The following is a 26,785-nucleotide window of genomic DNA, read 5'->3' on the forward strand; positions in this document are numbered from 1 at the left end:
TTACATGACGAGTAACATTTTAGTAGTCCCCCAGAGTTTACCTTCCATCCGTCGCCATCTGTACTCTAACTAGAATGGTCGGATTTTGTTCGACTCTATGACCCTAGATCTACCCTGTAGGGGAAACGTCCTACCATTACCCACAAAGGACCGACTTGAAGGTTCCTAATTGACCTAGTAGTCACCTAAGATCAACAACTAGCTCACATCCGGAGGTGTCCTTCGAGAGGCTTTTTGTCCAGAAGGAGCGACGGCCATTACCCTTGGTTCATGGAGTACAACACTTTTTTCTAGTAGTAGACTAAGGATTTATGAAATCCCTCATAGTGCTCTAGCACAGCCGCCGTACCTTTCCCCTAAGATAATTTACAGTTCAGGTTCTAAGACCAAACCCTAGGTAAGTCAGCGAATTGGCCCTTCCTAGAGTTTCTTCCTAGCGTTTGTTTTTGGGAAAACCTCTTGGCTAATCGAGACCACCCTGCCATAGGACTAGATTGGTCGGGAATCCATCCACATCGACTTCCCTCTATGGAAGTTCTTAGTTATCTAATTACCTACCACATTACGTAAAACATATAAAAACAACTTCATTAATTAAAAATAATCCTTTTATGTATAGTTGTTCGTTTGTGTAATTTACTCACGGACATACAATCAGAATAAAACAAATTCATTGATTATGCTTAATAATGTGTGTTCTCTTGCCCATACGAGAGAAAAATTACAATTTTACGTGCTTCCTCATACAACACATTTGCATGTCACCAAGATCAAATCCACCTATAGCTAGCGTTTTTAGGTGTCCTAAGTAGAACTTGGGCCATACAGGGGACCAAGTAGTTCCTAGGTGTGTAAAGGATTTACTAGCCAGAGCCCCACTGGCACCCTAACCACCTCCTACTTAATGCAATCCCTATTGGGAGACCTCTCACCATCGGAGTCAGTCTATGCTTCTACGGTGATAAAAACATCCCCTCTTGGTATGGGGATTCAACACCTCTCCTTGGGGGAGTATAGGGCTCTTCAATCTATATATGTTCCAATACTTAATTCAATCAGGATCTAATCTAGAAAATCACAAACAAGATTGATGTCTTCAAGTAGTTATGACTTCAATCAATCTTGCAACTTTCAAATGATGATTACTCTAGTAGCAATTGATACTTGAATTTCACATAATGAACTCTTCCCAATGGAATTTAACTAAGTTTATCTAGATTTTGGGGTCTCTAACTTCCCAGTTTAAGGTTTATTATTGTAACCAAGTTTCTTGATCTTAAGTTAGTTTCTTTAACTTAGAGATATTTTCAGTCTTAAAATCTTCTATCAAAGCTTTTAGATTAAACTATATCCTTGACTAATTTCTTCGAGGCTCATTCTTAATAAATCTGTCTTGAAAATTTCATCATGATTTCTCTTGAGTTCTAGAATTTTGTAGTTTCCCTAACAATTTCTAGCCTATAAGATGTTCTAATAATTTACCAAGTGAATACCCTAAGATCATAGTATTTATTAAGAGACTTATCTTGTTTCTATTGAATTCTGATATAAATTTTTAGAAAAAAAAACCTAGGGTATCGAAATTGGTAAAGGGTTGTTATCCACGCCTGTGTCTCCGTTAGTGATTCCCATGCTTGCAACTCCAACTGTTGCTTCCACGTTAGTAGGGTCATTCGTGATTTCTACTTTTGAATTCTTTTTCTTTGAGGCCATGACGGAAATATGATTCGTAGAAGAAGAAGAACATGACAATAATACCAGATAGCAAGGGTGTAAGACTCTCAATGATGATGATGGTTATTGCGGGATTCAATGATGTAGGCCTGGCATATGGTTCTTGTTGCCTCATGGAGAGTAATACTTCTCTCTCTCTAGTAGACGGAATAGAGACGAGAGTAGAGGTATGACTTCTAACTGGATTGATAGAATAGGATAAAGTTATTCGGTGTCTTCTCTTCTCGAATTAGAGTAGAAGAGGATGAGAGACCTTCAGCGTATCCCCTTCCTTGGGTTGAACGGAATGATATCTCTTCGTCTCACATAATAGAGTCTCCTCCTTCTCAATCAGCATCTTGTCCTCATCAAGATTGCTCTTGTCCCCCTTCCTGGTCATCCCCAATCCCTCCATTTATAGTTTGCAGGGGGGGTAAAAGAGAGGATGCTTGCTTTTTTAGCGTTTTTTAAATGACATCATCAATGACAAAGAGAGAACGATTTTCTTTTAGTGCTTCTGATGACATCATTAATGACAAAGAGAGAACATGATGACATCATCAATGACAAAGAGAGAGCGCTTTTCTTTTAGTGCTTTTGATGACATCATTGATGATGTTAGAGAGAGAGCTCCATTTTTGTCGTGTGAAGATAAAAATTTACAAATCTATGGGTGAGCACTGCGTGGCACATCGTCGGGCGGCCGTCACTCCAAGGCTTACAACTATGGTGGTGACCAAGGCATAGACCTTGGCATCTTGTCCTTGGCATACTTGGCAATGGGCTACAAATGCTTCATTGGCATCGTTGGCTGCGTGCGAGAAGCTCCTACTAGCTTGTAGGAAAATCTTCTCGGGAGGTCACCCATCCCAGTAGTGTCATCACCCAAGTGCACATAACTGCCAAGTGACTATCCACTAGGCTAGTTCTTTTTGTTGTTCTATACTACAAACATAGTTTTAATAAGCTAGTATTGGGAGGGTCTCCCAAGTCTTTCTTCCATGAACTGGTATATAATACCTCATTAATAATAATAATAATCTTCATAATGAGATTTAGTTTTAGAAATCAATTTTCTTTGGAATGTATATGCACATTAACTAAGTAATGGGGACATTAAATGGTACCAAGATCTATCACAACCTCAAAGTGTCGATAAACCATATATCCATTAGGCAAAGATATCATGCTTGTAGTAGGTCTCAAGAGTAATAAAAGAGAACTGCCAAATGCATGATTGACTAAGCAAAGGTAATGAAGCTCAATACATAGCCAAGCAATGTCTATATATCATTAACATCAGTGTGACAAAAATAGGTGCCAAGTCCAAAAAGCATGATTCAAATCAATCCACTGAAGAGTAAATGCATCCAAGAAGCATCGAGAGAGCATATACATAACTCAATGAGTCCCATTGTCTCAATGAAAGAAGCTCAAGCTCAACTATACAAATCCAAAGCTCAATGTAAATAGCCAAGTGTCAAGTAAGTCCTATTGGAACAAAATCAAATGCCAATTGAGTAAGACAAGCTCAATACATCATGCACATGACATCCAAGCATCCAAGGTACATTAAGTACATAGCCACAAGCATAAAACCCAATAAAATCTCCAAGTGTGTATGTAACAATCACTGTAGCAACCAAAGCATGTAACCATAGCCAAGACAAATTCCACCAAGCTCAAAAGCTCTCAAGAGCATGTCTGGGTGCATATCATCAATGCCATGCATCAATACATCGAGTGAAGTATTCGAATGGCATCAAATAGCAATAGGCATATATTTTCCCTATGTAAATGCTTGCTGCCTTGTTTATTACAACAATGAAAATGATTGTGTAAATTGAGCCACTGGAAGCTCAAAGCAGTCCACAAGACATCTCAAAACATTAACCAAGTAGGTATGAATGTGCCAGCATCAATAGGCATAGGTATGAGCTCCAAAATTTTGAGAGTATGTTATCACAAACCTGTGAACAGTAGGCATGCTATATATTACTATAGTAACAATGAGTAGGGAGCTCGAAAATGATGCCAAATGTGAAGCACTAATGATTGGGAGGGTCGATAATGATTGCCAAGTGGTCAATGAGTTCTAAGAACCAAGAAGGCTACCCATGTGTGCTATCCAAATAGCCTAAAAATCAAGCACAAATCACACCAAGCTGTATTGAGCTCCTACTGGTATTGCTAAAGAGAATGCTCACTTAGATGAGCTCAGGGAGTCTTCAATGTAGCCTCTAGAATGCCTTCAAGAAGCTTTGATCAACCGTGAAGAAGGGGGAGCATCAAATGCTGCATACCTTGCAAACTAAAAGAATGATTGCCATGAGTGTGAACTGTAGGTCACTGTAGGTATCAAATCCATGACAAAGCAATGTCAAATGAAGCTCCTTGATTAAGGCTTTGATGCCAGTTAAAGGGAGAAGCTTGCGTGGGAGCATGAGCAAACAGAAGCAAGGGAGGTGCAAGCTATGGAGGATGGAGCAAGAGAGTGTGTGAGAGAGAGACTCAAGATGTGGGAATTCCAATAGTCACACTATGTGACCGGCCTTCCCTTATTCATCAGTCACTAAAAGAATAAAGAACGAAGTGATAGTGATGGGCATCCACCACTTGCAATGTACATGCGTGTAGGTACTGTAAGTCTAGTGAATACATAGGTGACATAGGCACAGGTGCCTTTACCCCCAACAAGCACAACCATCATAACATGGTAAGGTAGACACACCCTAGGGAGTGCACTCATTGCAGGTACACCATGAAGAAATCCAACGATATTGGTGGCCATACTCCTTTCACACCTCTCATATATTCTTCTGCAACAATCAACTACCCCAAAAGTATCATCATTACCTTAGAATGATGAAAACAAAGCCGACCTCAACATGAGCTTCCATTACCACTTCTTTGACAAGACCACTCTACTACTATCATCCCTAACATGCCATTTACCCATGCAGTGGAGTGCCATGGGACTAGCACTCATCTAGGAGGGGTTAATATTGCCTATCTCACTAGTTCAAGAGTTCAGGATCAAAGTTCAAAAGTTCAACTACAAAGTTCACAATCCCCATAAACTCAAAGCAAAGATGCACACGATGTAATCAAAAGATGATAATAATTTGTAGGAGCTTGTCCATGGTCTTTTTTTCAAGCACTTGGAAAATTTTCAAGAATATTATGATGTAACTATATTTATTAGGACAACCAAGCTTTCTCTTTTGTAATTTGTAAAAATATTTTTGAGACAAGATGGTGATCCACAGTGGTTGTGATATTATGGGTACAATGCCTCCATTCACTTTTGAAAAAGGACGGTCCAATTGATCCTAATAGCTTTCAAAAGATGGTGATCTTCAATGGTTGTAATATTGTGGGTACAATGCCTCCATTCACTTTTGAAAAAGGACGATCCAATTAATCTTAATAGCTTTCAAAATCGAGAAGGATAGATCAAAGGCCAAAAAGAGGATGGAGTTCCTAACTTTTGGAGGGAACCCTAATATATCAAAACCCTATGTATAAAAACTAAAAATTGAATAGAGGAGCTCATTCTCGTGTGTGCAACTTTGTGAGAGCCACTCATGCTTCTTATTATCCTCTTGCTTGCATATCCTCTTGCTTGCATGTGTGGAGAGAGAGAGAGAGAGAGAGAGAGAGAGAGAGAGAGAGAGAGAGAGAGAGAGAGAGAGAGAGAGAGAGAGAGAGAGAGAGAGAGAGAGAGAGAGAGAGAGAGAGAGAGAGAGAGAGAGAGAGAGAGAGAGAGAGAGAGAGAGAGAGAGAGAGAGAGAGAGAGAGAGAGAGCATGTGAGGGACCTTGAGGAGAAGTTCTTCTCCATTCTCACCTTCTTCTTCTTCTTTGTTTCTTTATCCATGGAGCTTGCATGGATCAGATGGAGGTGATAAATAACACTTGTGAATGTGCATAGCTTGAATTCTAGAGTCATCGATGATCCTTTGAGTCTTGACTACAAATGTGAAGGTAAGAGGTGAGCTCACTACACTTGTAATCAATCTATTATTCTTGCTTTGTGGGATTGAAAGAGAGCGAATGGATTGGGGTGTGAGAGAGAATGTGATGGCTATGTGAGAGATAGGTTGTCCAAATTGGTTCAAAGCTCTTGAAAGAACAAGAGTTTAGTCCAACATGCCACCATTACAATCGAAAGTTGCAAGAAATAACTTGCTCTTTTTAGAGAAGCCTCTCTAGAATGCCAATAAAGAGCACAAGCTTCCTCTCAAGCAAATACATCCTCTGTCTTTTCATACCCAAGGCTCAAATGTTGAAAATGATACTAAGGTGGATGGTGGGTGTGCATATGATTATTTTACTGTTATCATCCAATCTGTGGAAGTAACTCAATGTTAGCTAGATGGATACTTAGATTTAGTGGAAATAATGTTGTTGAACACACTTGATTAACTTATTAGTTGTCACTTGGGTGAAAGTCAAAGCAATCCTAAAAAGGAGACACATCCTTACAACTCATGGGACTTTGACTTAAAAGAATCTATGCTAGGTATGTATTGATCTCTTCAAAAATATGCAAAAGTATGCACCTTGACTCTCCTGTTTTACCCAAAACCCATCACACACATTACCTTTTCTACTAGAGGAAAATATTAAGAACTAATTTTCAAAATTTCATTATCCTTTGTACCCTCATCCTACGAAAGCTCTTAAGGTTTTCCAAAAGAAGAAGGATATTGTTTCCAATAAAATCCACCCTAGAAAATTATCTTGGCCAAATAAAGGTGAAGATGAATAAAATCCTTTATTAAAATAGACAAAAATAATGAAATCCTTTTTCCTTAAGTTGTCTACCCAGGCATCTTTGGAGTCCTTTTTGCAACCAACCTTATGTAAATTTAAAGTAATTAAAACGCTAATAAGCCCCTCCTTCTTATAATAGTAACATTCAGGAGGAGAGGAACTATAAGTGTTCCTAATTTCAATTGATTGAATCAACTAAGATCGAATGCAATATGTGGTGAACTAATTGTTTGCTCTCAATCCATTGCTTGTTCCTTTAGGTTGGTGAATACTTTTGTAGGTCAAGTTTACTCAATGCACTTGAATTTACAAGTTGAAGAAGGTTTATACATACTTCACGTGTCCACAACCATGTTTGAAGAACAACCTTCACTTGCATAAATATTTCAAAGGTGTTAAGAAGGAATCCACCATTTTAGACTTTTGACACATTTCAAACCGTTTGGCAATCACCACAACATAAAGAGTTTTAGATTTGGATATACAATGTCCCTCTCCCTATCTTAAGACATAGAAAGATGTTTCATTTTGAAAGTTCGTGAATGTTTCTCTTATTTCCTCAATCACTTAGTAGTGATTTAATGAACCCTTGGAAACAATTTCAACACGTTACAATAGTGTATATTTTCTTTATACTAAATATCAAATCATTATCTTTAAAAGGTATGGTTAACACTTGCATTACCAAGAGTGTAAGTTGACACATAGTTTTGCAAAATGTGGTACTTGGTTATTTCAAAGGTTGGGTTTCATCCTAGCCCAATTGCTCGAAGATAAGACACCACAGAGAAACCTAGTTGAGAGTCGAACCTGTTGCTGCCAAATGGTAGAAACACATAATCATCAATGTATAATTTTTCTAAATGTGTATGCTTTTGAGTGTACCATGACACCCCATGTAGGAAGGGCAAATTAACATATGTCAACCTTTGGCTCATACCATGCACCTTCACTCACACACATAACTCCCTTAATAGTAAGCCCTACACACACTTAGTGGCATTGTATAATTTTTAGTGACAAAGACCTTGAAATTTGGGAGCCATGATGTCCTTCCACCATTTTGAGAAGCCTCCATTTAATCTCCTTGGGGTTGAGCTTGATCATATGGTTTCATACTAAACATTGTACATCCTCAATTTTACTTTGATCAAACAATTCGTGCTAGTGTATAATTTAGTGAAATAAATCTTGAAATTTGGGAACCATGAGGTTCTTCCACTATTTGGAAAAGTCTCCATCTAATGTTGCTTGGGGTTGAGCTTGATCATATGGTTTCATACTGAATAGTGTGCATCCTTAATTATACTTTGATCACATAGTTTCGAGTGTGGGTTAGTATTGGCACCTCTATCACATTTTAAAAATAGGGATTGAGCCCCTACTAAAACTATTAAGGGGGTCTTTGCAATTGGCTAGATCCTCAATTAATACTTCTATCTCCACAAATTCACGCAACAATCTGTACCCTTGGTTTTCAAACTTCAACTCTTTTGGCATAGTTAGAAATGCAAGACACATTTTCCTTGTTTCACTCCAAATCCTCAAATAGTGCTTCTGATGAAACCCTTCCAGGAGTGTGGGTGAAATTGGCCACTCGTGTTACATTCAACGATTTAATCACATTAAAAAACACGGATGAAGTCCGTATTGTAAAAAGAGGGATTGAATCCCTAGCAAGACAATTTAGAGTGTGGGTGAAATTGGTCTCACTTGTGTGCAACATTAGCACATTTGTCACATCGTAGTAACTTGCACACCCATGTTTGCAAAACCATTAAATCAAGGTAAGATTAAGCTTAAGGAGCATGATTAGCATGATGGAAGAGTATTAGACAGCACTAATCAGGTCTCTTAATCCTCCGAGTGCCCCCCTTCTTTGACGGTATGCTCTGATGATCCGCCATAGCCATCCTTCGACGAAGCTCTATTGCCTCAGAGCCGCTGTAGCATCACAGCTCTCGACTCGATGCGGCACGGCGCTCTGCCCGCAGATCTCCTCGCCCCCTCTCCCTTCGAGCTCTGCTGCCGCGTTGGTGCATCTCGGCCATGGCGAAAACCCTGCTCCGGGCCAGCGCTTGCTCCATGTAAGTGTGTGTCCCGTCGTGCTTTCCAGGGCCTTCTCTAAGCTGAAGAAACGTTATTGTTGATGGTGGCAAAAAAGAAGGAGCATCGACGCAGCATCGCTCTGCAGTTGAAACCCTAATGTCCACTTAACGAAGAAGGAACCCTCGGATATTCGCCTGTGGCTAGCAATGTTTCATTAGGACTTTGTATTGGTGAAGCGAGAACCAGGTGGTGGCTCTTTCCTTCATGTCAATGGCACAGGGACCGTGTCGCCTGGAACTGTTTCACTAGGGCTGATGTTTAATGATTGTATGGCTCCTTAATCCGGCTGGCTCCTTAGAGAAACTCAGAAGCTTATTTGCTACAGGAGGCCGACACTCCAGCATGGCACAGCTAAAGCCCTTATGTGGAGCCTCTTGTGAAATTTCTTGGAAAAGGCGCACACATTGAATCATGGAGCAGCTTGATCCTTTTTCTGCTTGAGGACCTTAATGTTTGACAAGGAAGTCCTGGCAAGCTGCAGAGTTCCTGCATCACTTTTGTGCAGATGTGGGAATGTTGCTGTGGGCAGAATAAACGTTGATGTTGATGGTGGAAAGCAAGCAGAGCCGGGGGCGATTGGCAGCAGCATCACCATCACCAACCCCATCAGCAGGCACAGGAAGAGCTTCTTCATCATCTGAGCTGAAGAGCTCCGAAGAATGGAATGAAATGCATCCTTCACAGAGTGCAAGGATCAATGTCCTTGACCTCAAGGCACAAATTGTCAAACGAGTTGGTCATGAGCGAGCCAATAAGTACTTTTCCCACTTTCGCAGCTTTATCAGCTGTGGTTTGAGCAAGCAAGAGCTTGATAAGCTTGTCTTCCTTACTATTGGTAAGGAGAATGTGGCCCTCCACAACCAGCTAGTCAGAGGTATCCTCAGCAATGCTGTGCGAGCACAAGTCCCTCCGCCTCCTCCTCCACCACCTCCCCAGGATTTATCTAAGCCATCTAGAGGTGTTCGCCGGAAACCTCTGTCCACAATACCCAGTGATGAAACCCCACCTCAAGCCTCCCCTTCAAGCTTATCAAATGGAGACTCAGTCCTCTCCTCCCCCAGGAGAGGCAGGTCCTACTCTCTGCGAGACCGCATAGATAGGCCTAGCCCTCTTGGACCACGAGAGGAGAACTCCACACCTGACCTTACCAGGCCCTTGCAGCAGTTTGAAGGTGCTGCAAAGCTGCCAGAAGCTGAAACAAGTAGTGTGCTTGTGCCACCTGCAAAGCGGCTCAGGGTTCTGCATCCTACATCAGCAGAAAGCATTAGTGCTGCAGAGTCTTGTACTCCTGGCATTGAGGAGAATTTTACTACCAAGGAAGATCATCGGGATGAAATTTCATCACTAGCTGGTCCTTTCATTAGAGTGCCATTAGGAGCACCTTTTTGCTCAGGTAGTATAGCCACCACCAGGCCAACCCTTCAGGCTTTCCCAGCATATCTGCTACTGCAGGAAGTCCCTGAGGTGGGGTTTGTGAATGTGACTGACCTACCTGATGCCGAGGCTACACACAGGCGCATGGAAGAGGTAGCAATAGCCGAGGGATTGGAAGGTGTGAGAAGGGATTGTGCTGATGTACTCAACCATGCATTGGACTCATTTCTTAGCAGGCTGATTAAGGCATGTGTTGATGCTGTGGGATCCAAACGAGCATCTGATCAGGAAAGGCCAGGGTTTGGTGGTGGTTCTATATTGGATAAGAATGTGAAGACAGGCAATATGCCTAGTTTGAAGATTCCTCAGGTTATCAATGGGGTTTCACCAGCTGCAGCTGACCTTTCCTGCAAGGAACAGGAGAAAAGCCAGCCTAGCATTTCGTTAACAGACTTCAAGATGGCAATGGATTTAAACCCCCAGCAACTTGGGGAAGGTTGGCCTGTACAGTTAGAAAAGATCTCTTTTCGTTTATTTGATCAATAGTCCAGCTCAAGCTGATCGTTTAGTGTTTGTTTTTCCTCCCTCACACTAACCCCACAGTTCTTGTGATGAGCCTTCATAACTTGTCCATGCATGCACACCTTTCACAGTTTGGAAGCTCAACATTCCTGTCTCTTGGGGATTGACCCCTCTGTATGTTACTGATTTGGAAGTCCACAGTTCTGCAATCTGATTAGTCTTTCAGGGAGGTGGTGTTTTAATCACCACATAAAAAAGCAGAAAGCTGTTTTGGAGCAATCTAGGAATCTGCTTATAAGTGTCATTTTTTGATCTCTTCATGTTTTCCAGGTTACCTTTTGTAAAAGTCCACATAATCAAGGTGGCTGCTGTTGTACAATGAGAACAGTTCCATTTATCATGTCAAAGTTATCAGATAGAGAGAGTAAATGACCTTTTATATGTTAGTGGATCACCACATTTGTTGACAGAACAGTAGTAGAGCCAGGATGTATGCTTAATGTGGAGTTTAGGATGGAGAGGATGGTTAAGCTAATAATTAGTGTGCTTGCTGGAAAGGTAAACGGAAGTCAGAATTTATTGATGTTGACTGATTGCCAAATTGGCACTCTATCAATGTGGAAGCACTGTTTGGTTCACTACAAGTCACTTATTCGTTTAATCTGATGCAAAGAAAGTTGGATATTGTCTTTCTAAACCATGGTCAGTTTAATTTGCAAATGATGCAAATGTTGCAGAGGATAAAAATTTCATTTGTGCTTTCGTATCCACAGCTTATTCTGCAATGCCAATATGGAGTATTTCTGAGAAAGTTTGGAGCTATTCCAGACTTTTGTCCTGGATGGTCTTAATTGATTCACCTCCATGGTGCAGATGCTGTGACAGAGAGGCTAGTGCATGTGTGTGGAAAGAGTACTCCACTTACTTCTCTGTTGTCAGATTTCACATTTACAAAAGAAACTGAACTGTTATTGGCAGCTGAACACTCTTCATACCTGAGGGGTCGTGTCTTGTTTCTAGAGTGTTGAAATCAACACTATTACACTGGGCCAATTTGTTGCTAGTGGGTCTTCCTTTTTATCCTATCGATTCTACTTGTACATTGTTGTAGGCTGTTTCTGACTTTAACATAGTTCAGATTGCACATGGAGTAAGTAATATGTGTAAATGTGATTTTGGTGCACCATGCAAGTGTTAATATATTTTTATGAGATTTTTGGATTTTTATCAATGCTATGCATGCAACATGACATAAATGTTATGGTATGACTAACATATGGTATAAGTTTTTGCCATATAGCAGCATTTTTAATTTACAGAAGAGCTGTTACGTATTTTTGCCATACAGTTTGCTAGGTGGTATGCTATATAGGAGACATTGTGCTAGCATATGTTTTCATATAGCATATGCTATGGTAGGTTTTATTGTACATAGCAGATGGTTTTGCTAGGTATTATGCTATATAACAGATGACTTGCTAGGTGTTTTGAGTTACGGCATACATCCTGCTAGTTATGCTGCAGGGCTAGGTAATGGAAAAGATGTGTTGCATCATGTAGCATTCTATGCTATGTTGTATCTATACTATGCTATGTAGCAGTATATGCAAAACCCCCTGGTATAATATGAGGATTCTGAAGGTTTCAGCTGGTGGGGGAGTCTCAACCTACAACATAACACATACTAGATGCCTTTCTGTCTCTTTGTTCCAGGCATATCTGCATCCTGGTAAGCACAGGCTGTGCCCGGTAGTCAGTGGTTTTGTTTTGATGTATTGAAAAGGAAGATTCTTGAGAGCTAGTTGTGTGGAGATGTTACTGCCACTGGGAGACAATTCACTGTCTATTTGTAAGAAGAAACGAGACCGATAAGTTCACTTTTCCATTAAAGCTTCTAGTGTGGATAAGCAGAGGTCAAATATGCTCTCAATTTCATTGGATTCATCATTGCTTGCTACTATGAAGTATTGTGGTGGCTGGAGAATGATTGATACTACTCAAGTGCTCTTCTGGATGCCAAACATAGTGGTTGATACTACTCAAGTGCTCTTCTGGATGCCAAACATAGTGGTTGGCTTCTCAATCAGTTCAAAGATCAAGGAATACATAACTCACTGTGAAGTCTGTTTAAAAGGAGGAACCTTTTGATGTATAAATCTTTTTTAGCATGCCTCTCTTGTATGATATATCATACTTTGCATACAAACTTCATACCTTCTGATCCATAAATGACCAAGTTGGCCAGCAAGTTTGTGGATTTCCATGTATCCATGAGACTTTGCATGATGCCTCCATTCACCTTTGTATTGCTCAGATGTATGTATTTTGAACAAGCAAGCCCCTTTTACCTCTTCATGTAAATATATGATAATAAAAGCTCTCCCTGAATAAGATGCAAATCACCTTGGCCATGCTTCTCCAGTATTTCAAAATGGATGTTAAAGTGGATGGATGTAGCATATTTGGTCACATATGAGTTGTTGAAGTGTTTATTTGGGTGTCTATTTTTTAAGAATTGTGTTTAATGGCTTCTTTTGGTGTTCTCTTTGGTTTGTTTTAAAGATGTTTTGAGAGCAAAACCAGGTAGAGGGGTAATGTTACCAGCCTAGTTCTGTTCTTCACATGCCCCCCAAGAACTTTATCAAAGGCTCCAGTTTTACAAATATGGCTTGAATGTTCTTCCAGATTTTAATGGATCAAAGCATGAGGATGTAGAGTAGTTGGTACAAAATTTCAATATGCCCGTTGTTAAAGAGTGGATTCAAATGCATTGCTAGATTCAAGTTATAATTCAGAAGGGGAGCATGTAACTGGTTGAATGAGTATTTTTCGTCTTTTAAGGACTGGAAAACTTTAAATGACTCCTGAGTATGATTTGGTTAGATATGCTTTGCTTCAAAAATTCAGGAACCAGGAACATGTAGACGGCACATGTGAACTTTTTTACTCATGCAAAAGGAAGATCGGGTTGTTGGTAGTATGTGCAGGCTTTAACTACTCTCTGGAATATATGGAATGCAGTGCTACTACTAGTAAGGAGAATTGCCCTTATCATGCTGAAGAACATGTTGAGCTATAAAAACTGCATTACACATTAGACCGTAATTAGCTCATTAAATAGGCCCAAAAAATGCAGTTAGTGTGTTTCAATATTCCATCAGTAAACTCCCCACTTTTGGTTGGTTCTATCTCTAGAGACGAGAGTGTGCACTAGGTCACTTGCATCCCTTGCATGCTTAGTCTTCCTCCTTTGGTGGCTATCAATTTCTGTGATTGGTTGTTGCTCTCCCATCTCTAACTGCTACTGTGGACATCCTACAACTACCCTTCATCATGTGGTGGTCTGTGTTTGTTTCCAGCCTGCAGCCTGTCAATACCGTCAGTTTGTTGCTGTTGGAGTTGCCCATCTGCTGCCAACCTGATCTGATGGAGTTTTTGTGTGGTTGTACCTTTGTTTTTGCACCATCTCCTCCAATAGTTGTCACCCAATTTGCTGTGGTGTTGCCAACTCCTCTAGCCCTTGTCACCGTCAACATTAGCTTGCGTTTTGGTTGTTTTAGGTGATGCTTGATTGCTGGTTATCATTTACAGTAGGTTGTTTTTGAGTTTTCAACATTTTCATCTTTCTCTACTTTGACTAGTGGTTATTGTATTGAGATTTGTCGTTGGTGAATGACACACTTTGAGATTTCCCTGAAGTCACTCGCACATGAGTCATTGAGTGTTGAATTGCTTTGCCCTTAAGCATGTACATTGACTCATTTACATTCAACATTCATTTATTCATTCATCATATTCTACTCGTTTTTTTGCATTTCACATTTCGTGTTGTTTAAGTCATTGTGTTTTAGTTATTTTCATACATGATGTATTTTCTCAGTGCAAACCCTAGCATATCGACATAGACTCATATTAACTCATGATGGCTTAGAACAATCTATCTTTGGATCTTCAAATGTTTTCTTAGGCTACTCTTGCAATGGAGGGCTTGTTAATGCATTATAGTCTTGATGCAAAGCACAATGCTCCATCGTCTTCATCCACTTAATCTTTCTTATAGGGATCACTCATTAAAGTTCAACTCTTCTTTGTCTCATGTTTCTTCATAAGGTGCATCTCAATTGGGGCCTTCACTTGATAGGATTTATCACCTCTTAGTTCATTTGCTTGGGACATAATCAAAAGTCGAAAGCCTTCACAATCATGTTTGATGGTAGGTTAGTGCATTCCATTTTTGAGTGATCTTGATTGTCTATACTGCTTCTTTAGTTATTATGTCTATACAACTTCTTATGTAGGAAGTGATTCTACATCATAGTGGAGATCTAGATCAGTACTAGTATGGATCTAAAGAAAACTCTATGATCAAAGATGCTCCAAAATGTAATCCTATATCTTCAATTTTAGTTGAGTATGAGTTTGATGCTCCACTTTTACATTTCCCACCCTTGCCTCCCACTTTCATCACATATTTAGATTACTATACATTGATTTTAGGATCTTACTTTAGATCACTATAGGGTGTCCAATCTTAGCACACATTGTCTTTGATCCATATTTAGGTTTTAGACCATCATTAGACACTTAGTGGTGTACCACTTTGCACCATGGTGCTTTGTTGCCTAGAATGCCATCTATGTGTTACAAAGGTGGTGCTAGAGGTATATATACAAGCAAACAATGGTGCCAAAGGCACATGCTAGAGGCACAAGCTGAAGGGAAAGGTTCCCTATCGCATAAGCAAAGTGAGGCTGATACAACTACCAAAAAGGCTACACATTGATGTACTTGTTCATGGTTCAACACATCAATCTCTTCAAGCTATCATGTTTCTACATCTTTTCTACTTCTATCCCCTATAGTCTCTCTTTGCTTCATGTCATAAACCATGTTTTCTAACATGGTATTGGAGTCGTGTCTTTGAGGTTGTGAGGTGTAGGATTGTTCATTGCTACATATGAAGGTTGAAGAGCTCAAAGCTACGGGAGAGCTGTTGTCCAAAAAAAAGGGGCTAGAGCTTGGAGGTTGAAGGCTTGCAAGGGTGTGGAGTCCATTTGAGTTCGTGTTGAAGAGGTTGCAATTTAAGAAGGTATTAAGGGGAAGATTATACAAGAAAGTTGAGGGCAAGCTGAGGGCAAGCTTGACTAAGAAGCAAGGGGGTTGCTTTTGGTTACATGGTGAATAAAGAAAAGGGAAGAGAGAACACGATTTGTTGCTTGCTTCATAGAGGTTGAAGCTCTATCAACTAGCCAATTTGTTGATGATGAAGATTCTAAACTAGGTTGGCCTCATCAAATGCATCCTCTCATCTTTCATAGTCTAGGCATTTCATGATGTTTGGTTCTCACAATTATATTCTTTCTATTTAATAATTAGTAGCTTTTGAACTAAGGCTTTAAAAAGGCTCATTAAAAAACATTCACATTTACACTTGTTCTAAATAAAATTGCTTGTTTTTAAGCCATGCACACATGGAGGCAACCTTCTTTCACATTGAATGCCCTAAATTGTTTAAGACAAGTTTGCATTCACATTGATGTAAAAAAATCCAATTTTACATGTAAAACTTGTTCATATCTATCAATAGCAAATCTAAGGACTCCATTAAAGCATAAAAGGCTATTGTATGCACGATCCATGAAATGTCTCTAGAGGCCATTGAGCTATTTCAAAAAATTTGTGATACTCAAAAGTCGTGTATACATGAAGCCATTTAGCCAAGGCAATCTATACAAAATGCATGTATCCAAAAAACATTTTACCCAAAATAAAAAGAATACTTAATGTATTCTTTTTAGGAATAAGTGCAAAAAAATTTCAACCAAGCAATGTAGAATATGAAGAAAAAGAAGTTCAAGGAGACAAAGGAAACGAAGATCAAATGATGATAACCAAGAATAGAATCAAAGCTAGAGTCAAAGTGAAGCCGAAAGGTGAAGATCAACAAAAGAAGAAGACAATCAAGATCAAGGAGCCAAGAAACAACAAGAAAGAAGAACCAAGACAAGCTAACACAACCCAACAAGCTACGACTAATGCATAATTGTAATGTTTATGCAAACAAGTCAACAACAAACACATTAAGAGAGGGGATCTACATCCCTGCAAGTAGTTGTCTAGAGGGCAAGCTAGCAACAAGGGGGGGTGCTAAAAAGGTGGTGCTAGAGGCATATGTACAAGCACATAATGGTGCTAAAGGCACATGTTGCAGGCACAAGCTAAAGGGAAAGGTTGTCTATCGCATAAGCAAAGTGAGATTGAGAGAACCACCAAAAACACTAAAAATCATGTACTTATTTATAGTTTACTAAAACAATCTCTTCAAGCTATCATGCTTCTACATCTTTTCTACTTCTATATGCTAAACCATGGTCTAAAGCATGTTTCCTAATAGTGTGCATTATGCACCTCCCACAAATGTCTAACCGAGTCACATTTTGTCCTCTAGTTTGGTTAGTATAGGGATTCCCCCTCCGTCCTTCTCGATTTCTTAAAGGCAAGGACCCCCTCTTATGTTGAGACGAGTCATACCCTCATTAAAGGAAGCATGGAATTTAAATGAATCACTTGGACATTTAGACCTAGTTCCACCCACTTCAATTGATCCTAAACATGAACTATGATCCCATGCTAATGATCAATATCCTTAATTGAAGGAAAAAGGGAGTGATAAACTCAAACCATCATAAGGACACTTCTAACATTATTTGCCTAAAAAGAACGAGGATTCTACATTGTGCCAGAAATCCAGACATGTAGATGACAACAATTGCTGAAAGGCCAAGTGTGTTAGAAGAATCACATCTAAAATCACACCATCCATAGTTCGAATATTCTACCCACATCAAAACTAAATCCATTATCAACCCCAAAACCAATGCTAGCCCCTTCTAACAGCAATAGTGCAAGTCCATGGAGGTTGAGAGGGGATTTTACTTAGAGAAATAGTGTAGTTCCTCCACCCCCTAGCATATGTGTTTATCATTGCATGGGCATTAGTGTAGTGGATTTTGGATCTCCCCCTTCATAAGTGTCTTATGGCATAAGGGACTAGTTCAGTCATTATCCCTCATTAGGCTAGACTCTTAGGATTCCAAGATTACCCTTAGGGTCCTTTGATTAGTTACACTACATATCCTTTAGGTTATATTATGCTAGTTTTTATTTAGTAAGTATTGCTAGATTTTAAAGCTTTCATAAGGTTTCTTTTTCTTATTCATCTTTTTATTAGCTTTGTATTCATGGCTACATACATATCTCAAGATCAAGTTTTGAGCATGTCTACAATCTTTGGTTATCATCATCTTATTCCTAGCTTGCTAACACCATCAACGTGCTATTTTTGGAGCCATTCATTTGCTACTAGCTTGATCTACTAAAGTTTTCATGATAGTGTGCTTGCATTTTTGCACCATCTCCTAGTTGCCACCTAGTTTGCCTTGGTGTCACTAGCTCCTCTAGCCCTTGTTACTATCAAAACCACCCATGTTTTTGTTGTTCCAATTGATGACCGATTGTTGGTCATAAATTGTTGTAGGCAAGCTATTTAGGATCTATCTTTGGTGAACAATACACAACAACATCTCCCCTAGCCACTCCCACAAGAGTCATTAGTTGTGTACATTTAGTCGTTTACATTTATCCTTGAGCATTGTGTACATTTAGTGGTTTACATTCAACATTCATTCATTCATAAAATTCTACTCTTTTGTATTTTTGTGTTTTGCATTTTTTTTGGAGTTATTGTGTTTTAGTCATGTTTGTACATTCTATGTTTTCTTATTGCAAATAGTAGCATATCTCCCCACAAAATATGTTTACTACAATTGTGCAGGCACCTTTAGAGTGAAAATGGTATTGAGGAGACCCCAAGCTTTGATAAAGGGGTTCTTATTACAAGGGAAAGAGAATAGGAAATTTTGCAACTAGGAAAAGTTGGCTATGAACTCAAGAAAGGACTACATATGCAAATGAAGGAAGTTTATCCAAAGAGATCTAGTTGCTATAGTTTCACCCATGAGTATGTTAAAGATTCTCAAGATAGGTACAACCTAAAGTACCTCCAAAAAAAGATAATCTTCCTTACCACGTATCAAGGAGATATGATACAAATTTACTCATGTGGGTTACCAGGGATGTTATGGAGAACTTCCAAGTACAAAGAAATACAAGCCTTGAGCTTCAAAGTAGGACTAATTAGACCAAGTATCCATGTGTATGTTGAGATCTCTGTCTTGTATTGTTGATGGTCCAAATGTGGTTTGAGTATGGTTTAAAAGATCAAGAAGAGGTTTGAAGTGACCTTGAGAAGTTGTAGAGGCAAAGAAAATGCAAAGGAAAAGCATGATAGGTTTGAGGTGCATGATGTATATGAAAGAAATAATATGGATTGTAATAATGATGAATTTGAAGAGGAACTTAGCTTAATAGGTAATTTTTGAGGAGTTTGAAACATGGCAATGTTGTATGACACTTGAACCTTGTCTTGATATTGGTAGTGATGACTTAGATTTAGGTAGCATAAACAATCTTGATAGTCTACAGATTCAAGGCAATGCTACTTATGGTTGATGAGCAAAATGACAATTCTATAAATGAGTTTGTGGAGATAACATGTCAATCGGACTAGTTTTGATTAAGAGAACATGAGAAGTTTAGTAGACATGGATGATTGGACAAGTGAAGGTTAGTATTGATGCTAATGTTGATAATTATGCAGGTGAGTTGAGTGATCTTTTAGTTATGCAAGATGCTTAGTGGTTCCTATAGGTATGATTAAAGCTTGTGCTATGAGAGAGCAACGCTTGGTCCCTATATGCACTCTTTTATGGAGCAATTTCAGATATATGCAACTATAAATTACTTGCAGGCAGAGTGAACCCATGGACACTATCATAGCTATGATGTCATATGCATTGAAAAGGAACATTATCTTCAATTTTAGCATGATGGTAAAAAAATGTGTAGATGTGCAAGGTTTTTAATTTCACTTTGAAGGATTAGGTTTCTTTAAGAAAACAATAAGCATGGTTTCTTTATGTATGATTTAGAAGGGAAGAATGAGGGCTTATAGTTTGCATGTAATTTAAGAGATTTGCATATTCATGATGATAAGATGTGAAACTATAATCTATTTCCTTTTGATGCGAGAGGATACAAATGACATGGTTTTACATCCACATTTTGCATTGCATTGGATCAAAATCTTACAGAGCATTAGCTAGAATCAAATCCTCTTTCTTTGGAAAACATGACTTTCATGTTTTCTAGTTAAAATTTACTCTCATGTGATGTCTCTCGGATAATGAAAAATTCATCTCCCTATATTCAAAATAAGTCACATTGTGCATATTCATGCCAAAAATACTCATGCAACTGTAACAATGAGCTAGCTTTTGGTTCTAGAAAACATACCATGTGATTCAAAAAGCAAGGATCAGGGTTTAGATTTGCATGTAATTCAAGAGACTTGTGAATTCATGGTGACAACATGTGAAACACATTTAGGTTATTTGTTCCAACTTTTGGGAAGAGTAGTCTTAGTATTTAGACACGCATGTGATGTGGCATTGTTGTATGTGTTATTTGTGGTGCAGGTTGGATTCTTTGTCCTAGTTATAGGTGAAACTAGTCCTAATATCTCTCTATGGCTTGAGATCTAGAATCTAGAGATTGTGGTAAATTGAAATTATCGGGCTAGTGGTTCTATATGTAAATTAATGAATGAATTTGATAAATAATATTTTTTTCCCCACATCCTAGTCAAAATACTCTTTCTAATTAAGAACTTGGCTACATTTATACAATTGAATTATACAAAGATACATTTTATATGCACAATAAAGCTATCTAATTTGTACTATTTCCAAAATACTATATAGAATCACTAAATGTTAGAAATTAGTAGCATGTTTATTGAAACAAATTTAAAAAAAGGTTAAAAATTAGCACAATGTTTCAATTTCAAGCACATGCGTATGTGCACACACACGCGCACGCACACGCACACGCACACGCACACGCACACGCACACGCACACGCACACACACACACACATCGCTTCCTTATTGAGGAGGATTCTTCTAGCCTTCTTCACCTCCATAAAAAGTGTTAAACAAGTTATGCATGAGCCCATTGTTGTAGGGCATATCACCTATCAATAGACTACAATATAAGTGTAGATCAAATAGTTCATACAATGTTTCTTCAAAGGAACATTACATATAGGAAAAAAATATTAGCCTTCATGTGCTTCAATAAGCAAGTGAGATGAAAATTGTTTAAGCACAACATATGTAGCAAATAGACCAAGTTTCAAATTGCTTGGTACAAAATACAAGACATTGATTCAAGTTGATACTATCATAGACCAAAACTTCAATTTCCTCGGGTGGTTTTTCCTTAAAGAGACTCAAATTGATTCTTCCTTTGTTGCTAGAGTCTCAATAGTTGTTGTACTAGTTGCTTGAGTGCGATCATCTCTTTAGAAAACGTTGTGGTCCTCTCTTGTTGAATGTAACTGTTTCTCTTAAGATACCATGAATATTTTGCACTATTTCCTTTGAGCCAAACTCCACACTCTCCATGCAAATAAACTACATAATATAGATCTTTGCAAAGAAGAGAGAGCAATCTCAATGATGGGGAGGATGCCCAAATACTTCCAAAAAAAATCTTTTAGCATCATCCCAATGCCTACTTTTGTGCATTTTTACACTTTCCAACATTCCTTTTTAGATTTCTTATTAGTGATTAGCCAAATGTTTCAAAGTTCTTAAGTATTTACATGCATACAAATGCCTTTCCACTAAAGGTATGATGGATCAATACACTTGCTTGTCTTGATAGCAATATGTGATGCTTCTATTTACCCATTGCATAACACTAATGATCTCAATGTCTTTAAATGCACATTGGGCAATCTCCTTTGTTTTGATTTCCTTCTCCTCTCCCTATCTTGTTAATGATATTTTGCATTTATGTGCATATTATTTATTATCCTCATGATTTTGATCTTGATGGTTTTTTTAATCTATAGTAAAATGGAAGTAATATGATAAATTGAACTTTGTTGTAAACTTGTAAGCAAATGATGACCTTAAGTTTACAAGATAACTTTATTTTTACAACATATAAGCTTTAACACATCATCAAGTCTATAGTTTAAATATTACATTCTAGATTGGAACTCAAATTCTTCACTTATGCATGAAAGCATGGTTTGTTGATGGTACAAAAATAGTAGAGAATTTTGTTTTGGCCCTTTGGTCATTTTTGGAAAATTTTTAGGGATCTTGGAATTTCTTTTTATGCATGTGAAGTTGCATTGAAAATATTTAAATAGAAATTTAAATTTGAAAGATAAGGCATGGAGGACAATTATGGTTTGGACCTCCCACTCCAATGTGTAGTGATGGTGTGCATGTAAGCTTTCCTTTTAAAGACAAAAAGGTATATGGGGGGTCTTGCATGCAAGGTTTTGATTGATGCTACTTTGCTTAATGCTTCCTACCTTTCTCTTTTTCTTGCTTGGGACTCTACGAGGTTTAGGTGAACTGAGCTCATTTGCTCTGTAACCTACTTAAGTCTAAATGCTGTTTGAACCTTCAGGTGTGAAGCTTTCAAGGTTCCACTTGCTCCTCTTGTGAGCCCTTGCATTTCCGAGTTGAGATGAGGATACCAATGTGCAAATGTGCACTTGAGTGACACCCAAAGCTACTACAGAGAAACAATCCAAGATAAAGGGGAGAAAAAAATACCCAGTAGTAGCCACAAGGAGCCTTGCAATATCAAGAAGGTGCATTATAACAGCACATGTCCTAGAGCATCCAAAGAGGGGAAAGAGATGGTTCAATCATTGGAGAGAATAGAAGACCTCTTTGGTGAGATGACATGAAAATCTTATTTTGTGCACGAGAATATATCAACAACAAAGAAAAGGGGTAAGCACTATTATATTGGAGTTGGTTCTTATCTATGATCTTTGCTGCATTTTTGTAAGTCATGTGCATGTAAGGGACATAATGTGCAATGGATTTGGTTTGGTGTGCCATTTTCTATGGAGACCTTATGTGCATGCTACTTGTATTATGCATGGTTTTTTTCATACTCATATGGAAAATTTTCCACACTCTCCAACAAAAGACCGTGCATAATGCAAGTAGCTATTGCATAATGGTTGAGAGTTATCAAAGCTGAGGGAAACTCTCAAACAAAAGAAAGAGATTTTACTAAGGATGAGGGTTCAAATGCTATTGCAAATAGAATTAAGGAGGACATTCTTATACTTGAGTGACCCCTCAATGAATTATATAACAAGGTCCTTGAGATGTTGAAGAGGTAAAGTGGATGCTGATGTAAATGTGACAAAACACATGCATATTCTTATCAAAGAAGTTTTCCAAGGGATCTCTTGTTATGGCAAAGGGATCAAAATTTGGTACTTTGTATCATATGTATATTTCGAGTCTTAAAGGCCATGTTGTAGTTATCACACTCAATAGCCATTTGTTTCTTTATGGCATCATTGTTTGGGATATATATCAGTCACTACAATGAAAGCTTTGTGCCATTTAAACTATCTTCCTTGCTTAAATTTTTTAAATCTTAGTTTTTGTGAGCATTATCTCTTTGGAAAGCAAACAAAAATGTCACATAAGAGAGGTAGTGGGGGTAGAGTATTAGAATTCTTGATTTGGTTGATTTTGTGTGCCAAATACCCATGTTTCCATTGGGAGGAGAATTGTACTTTATCAATTTTATAAATAATGCCACAAGGAAGGTTTTGGGCTTATTCTCTTCACAAAAAGAGTGATATATTGGATGCATTTCAAAAGTAATTGGCATTCATAGAGAATTGGTCACACGAGAAGCTTTAAGTGCTTGAGAATTGATAATGGTGGAAAATACACTTCCCATGTTTTTTCAAACTTTTGTGCAAGTCATGGTATTAAGAGAGAGATTTGATAGCTCCTAGTAAGCTAGTGGGTGGTGAGATATCGAAGAAGTTATGTACTAGCAAGAGACTTAGTTATGATCACTTCTATATTTTTGATTGTGAGGCATTTATGCATATACCTAGGGACGAGTTGAGCAAGCTTGATCCTAAGTCCAAGAAATGCATTTTTCTTAGCTATGTAGAATCAAGTGAAATGGGCTATCACTTGTGGGATCCTAAATCTTGAAGGGTAGTACACAACTATGATATTATCTTTAATGGGGATAGGATACATAAGTAGCCTATCAATATGGTTTGAGATTAACATAAAGTAGTCTTTTAGGAGGATGGGTAGCTACTATATGAGAAGATTACATGACTTGTTTCAGATAGCATTGGTTCAAATAGATGCAAAGTCTACTTTCTTGCATAGGGACTTGCATGAGGATATTCACATGCAATAACCTGAGGGGTTTATTGTGGAAGACAATGAGAACTTGATGTGTAAGTTGCATAAGAGCTTATGTGGTTTGAAATAGGCTCCCACAGCAAGTAAAGAAATCATACCCTTATGCATCTAGAGTTGGTAGCTTGATGTATGCAATGGTTGCTACACATCCAGACATTGCCTATGCAGTTGGAGCGGTACATCCAAACATTGCCTATGCAATTGGAGTGGTTAGTAGATAATGGAAAATCTTGGCAAGAACCATTGGGAGGCAATAAAGAGTATGATGAGATACTTGAGGAATAGTAGATCTATGTGCATATTCTTTGAAAGGATTTAGATAGATGTAAAGTCTGCTTTCTTGCACAAGGACTTGCATGAAGATATTCACATGCAGCAATCTAAGGGATTTATTTTGAAAGACAAGGAGAAATCGATGTGTAAGTTTCATAAGAGATTATGTGGTTTGAAATAGGCTCCCAGAAAAATGAAATCATCCCCTTATGCATCTAGAGTTGGTAGCTTGATGTATCCCATGGTTGCTACACATCCAGACATTGTGTATGCACTTGGAATGGTTAATAGATATATGAAAAATATTGGAAAGAACCATTGGGAGGCAATAAAGAGTACGATGAGATACTCGAACAAAATTAGATCTATGTGCACATTCTTTCAAAGGAAGGATGAATATTTTCTTGAATATGTAGATATGATTTTGTAGGACATGTAGACTCTCGGAGGTCTACTACAGGTTTTGTCTTCACTTTCACACATGGTGTAATCTCTAGGGGCCTTCCATTGCAACCATAAATGGATTTATCTTCTTGAATATGTAGATGAGGATTTTGTAGGACATGTAGACTCTCGGAGGTCTACTACAGGTTTTGTCTTCACTTTCACACATGGTGTAATCTCTAGGGGCCTTCCATTGCAACCATATATGGCTTTATCTACCACTAAGACAGAATATGTTGCAGACTTGGGTGTTGTAGGAGAGGTACTTACATTGCATTGTGGTAGTCAGAGTGCCATTCATTTATTAGTACAAAACCATGTTACTCATGTAAAGACAAAGGACATTGAGACAAAGTATCACTTCATTAGAGAGGTTCTTGAGGACAAGTGCATTGAGCTTATCAAGATCTAAAAGGTAGAGCCCAAGTGGAAGCACACAAGCAAAAGAAAGAGCAAAGCAAGAGCTATGGTGGATGGAGCAAGAGAGCAAGAGAGAGAGACACCGTATGTGGAACTCTAATAGTCACAATGTGTGATTGGCCTCCCTTATTCTATTAGTCACTAAAAGAATAAAGGATGAAGTGATAGTGATGGGTGCATGCCACTTGTAGTGTATAGGTGTGTGGATTATTGTTAGGATCACATACACAGGTGGTGTAGACACATGTGCCTTTACCCCCAACAACCTCCACTTAAAGGCAACTGTGCCTCTAGTGAGAAGAGAATAAGAAAAAAAATGTGGCAAAGTACAAATATATATAAAGTACAATAAAACGAGGACATATATCATCTTATTTGATACCCATCATCTTCCTAAGGAAGGCAAAACATTCTACTAAGAGAGTGTTAGTAAGCAGATCTATAGGATTTTGGTGAGTTGAGATCTTGACAAGCTCAATGGACCTATCCTCAATGACTTCTTTGAAAAAGTGGCAATGCAGCTCAGTGTGCTTTGTCTTCGCATAGAAGATTGGATTCTTGGACAACTAAATAGCACTCATAGACTTCGAATGCAATATAGGGAACACATAAGTAATACTAAGGTTTGTGTGACCATGCAACGTCCTTGCAAGCCTCAGTGGCTTCAACATACTCTCCCTCTGTAGTAGATAGGGCCATGCATTTCTACACTTAAACATACAAGATACATCATCTCCAATAAAGGTAAAAACATATCTAGAGGTTAACTTTCTATTATCTTCATGTCTTGCATAATCAGAGTCAATGTACCTCATGACTCATGTATCCTAGCCACATAACATATGCACATATCTGCAATGCCCTTAAGGTACCTCATGATATCCTTCATATTATCCTAATGCTGCTTGCTAGGTGTAGCCATATAGCATGTCACAATATATCAAGATGTGGCTATCTTGGAATACATCAAACTACCCACTATAGATGCATAAAGGATCTTGGCCATCTCGGCCTTCTGCTCATCAAATTGTAGACAATCGTGTTGGGGCTAAAGGCGTCTCTACCTAGCCGCCCATGTATTACTACAGTGACAGTACCCGCCACTATATACTCTAGGTGGCGTATGCCCGTCACTGTCACTTTATTCTTTATTCTTTTAGTGACAATTTGAATAAAGGAAGGCCCGATCGCACATTGTGACTATTGGAGTTCCCATTTGGTCTTTCTCTCTTTCTTGCTCTTGCTCTCTCGCTGTAGCTCTTCCAAGCACGCTTTGATCCTTCTTACCTTTTAACTGGTATCAGAGCATAGTTGCTCGTGCATTCCAACTTGGTGTGTGACTCCTTCAGCATTCATTTCGAATACCTACACTCATTGGGTCTCCTTCCCGGTAGCCATAGCCGACTCCCTCGAGCTCTCGTCACTCCTCGGCTTCCCGAGCACCTTCCCAATCCCTTTGGGCACCCTTAGGCATTGTATCAGAGGTATTACTTCTTTTGCTTCAGGGTTTTTATTGGTTTACAGGTCACACAGGGTATTTACAAGAAGGGGCAGCCACCATTGGTCCTCCCTCTTCTCATATCTCATTTGGTTTGATACAAGACTTGCTAAGGCTTGTTATGTGGCTTCTTTGGCACCCCCTCAAGCTTCATTTGACCCTAAAATGTCCATTTACAAGAATCAGCACCATCATATCAGACACATTAGTTTGCGCTATTTCATGGCAGCAAAGGGTAGCACTCCTACT

At 38.6% G+C, this 26,785-nt stretch overlaps 1 protein-coding gene across 1 annotated transcript; it reads left to right on the plus strand.

The window, feature by feature from the left end:
• The first annotated feature begins 8,575 nt into the window (after positions 1-8,575).
• On the plus strand, positions 8,576-11,272 carry LOC148020713 (uncharacterized). Its single transcript, XM_087698529.1, has one exon. The coding sequence runs from the start codon at positions 9,140-9,142 to the stop codon at positions 10,517-10,519; it is 1,380 nt and encodes a 459-aa protein (XP_087554655.1). The 5' UTR covers positions 8,576-9,139; the 3' UTR covers positions 10,520-11,272.
• The last annotated feature ends 15,513 nt before the right edge of the window (positions 11,273-26,785 follow it).

Source organism: Lygodium microphyllum, chromosome 18 (genome assembly GCF_053477565.2).
Source record: "Lygodium microphyllum isolate KBCC chromosome 18, Lygodium_microphyllum_v1.1.10, whole genome shotgun sequence".
Classification (NCBI taxonomy): domain Eukaryota; kingdom Viridiplantae; phylum Streptophyta; class Polypodiopsida; order Schizaeales; family Lygodiaceae; genus Lygodium; species Lygodium microphyllum.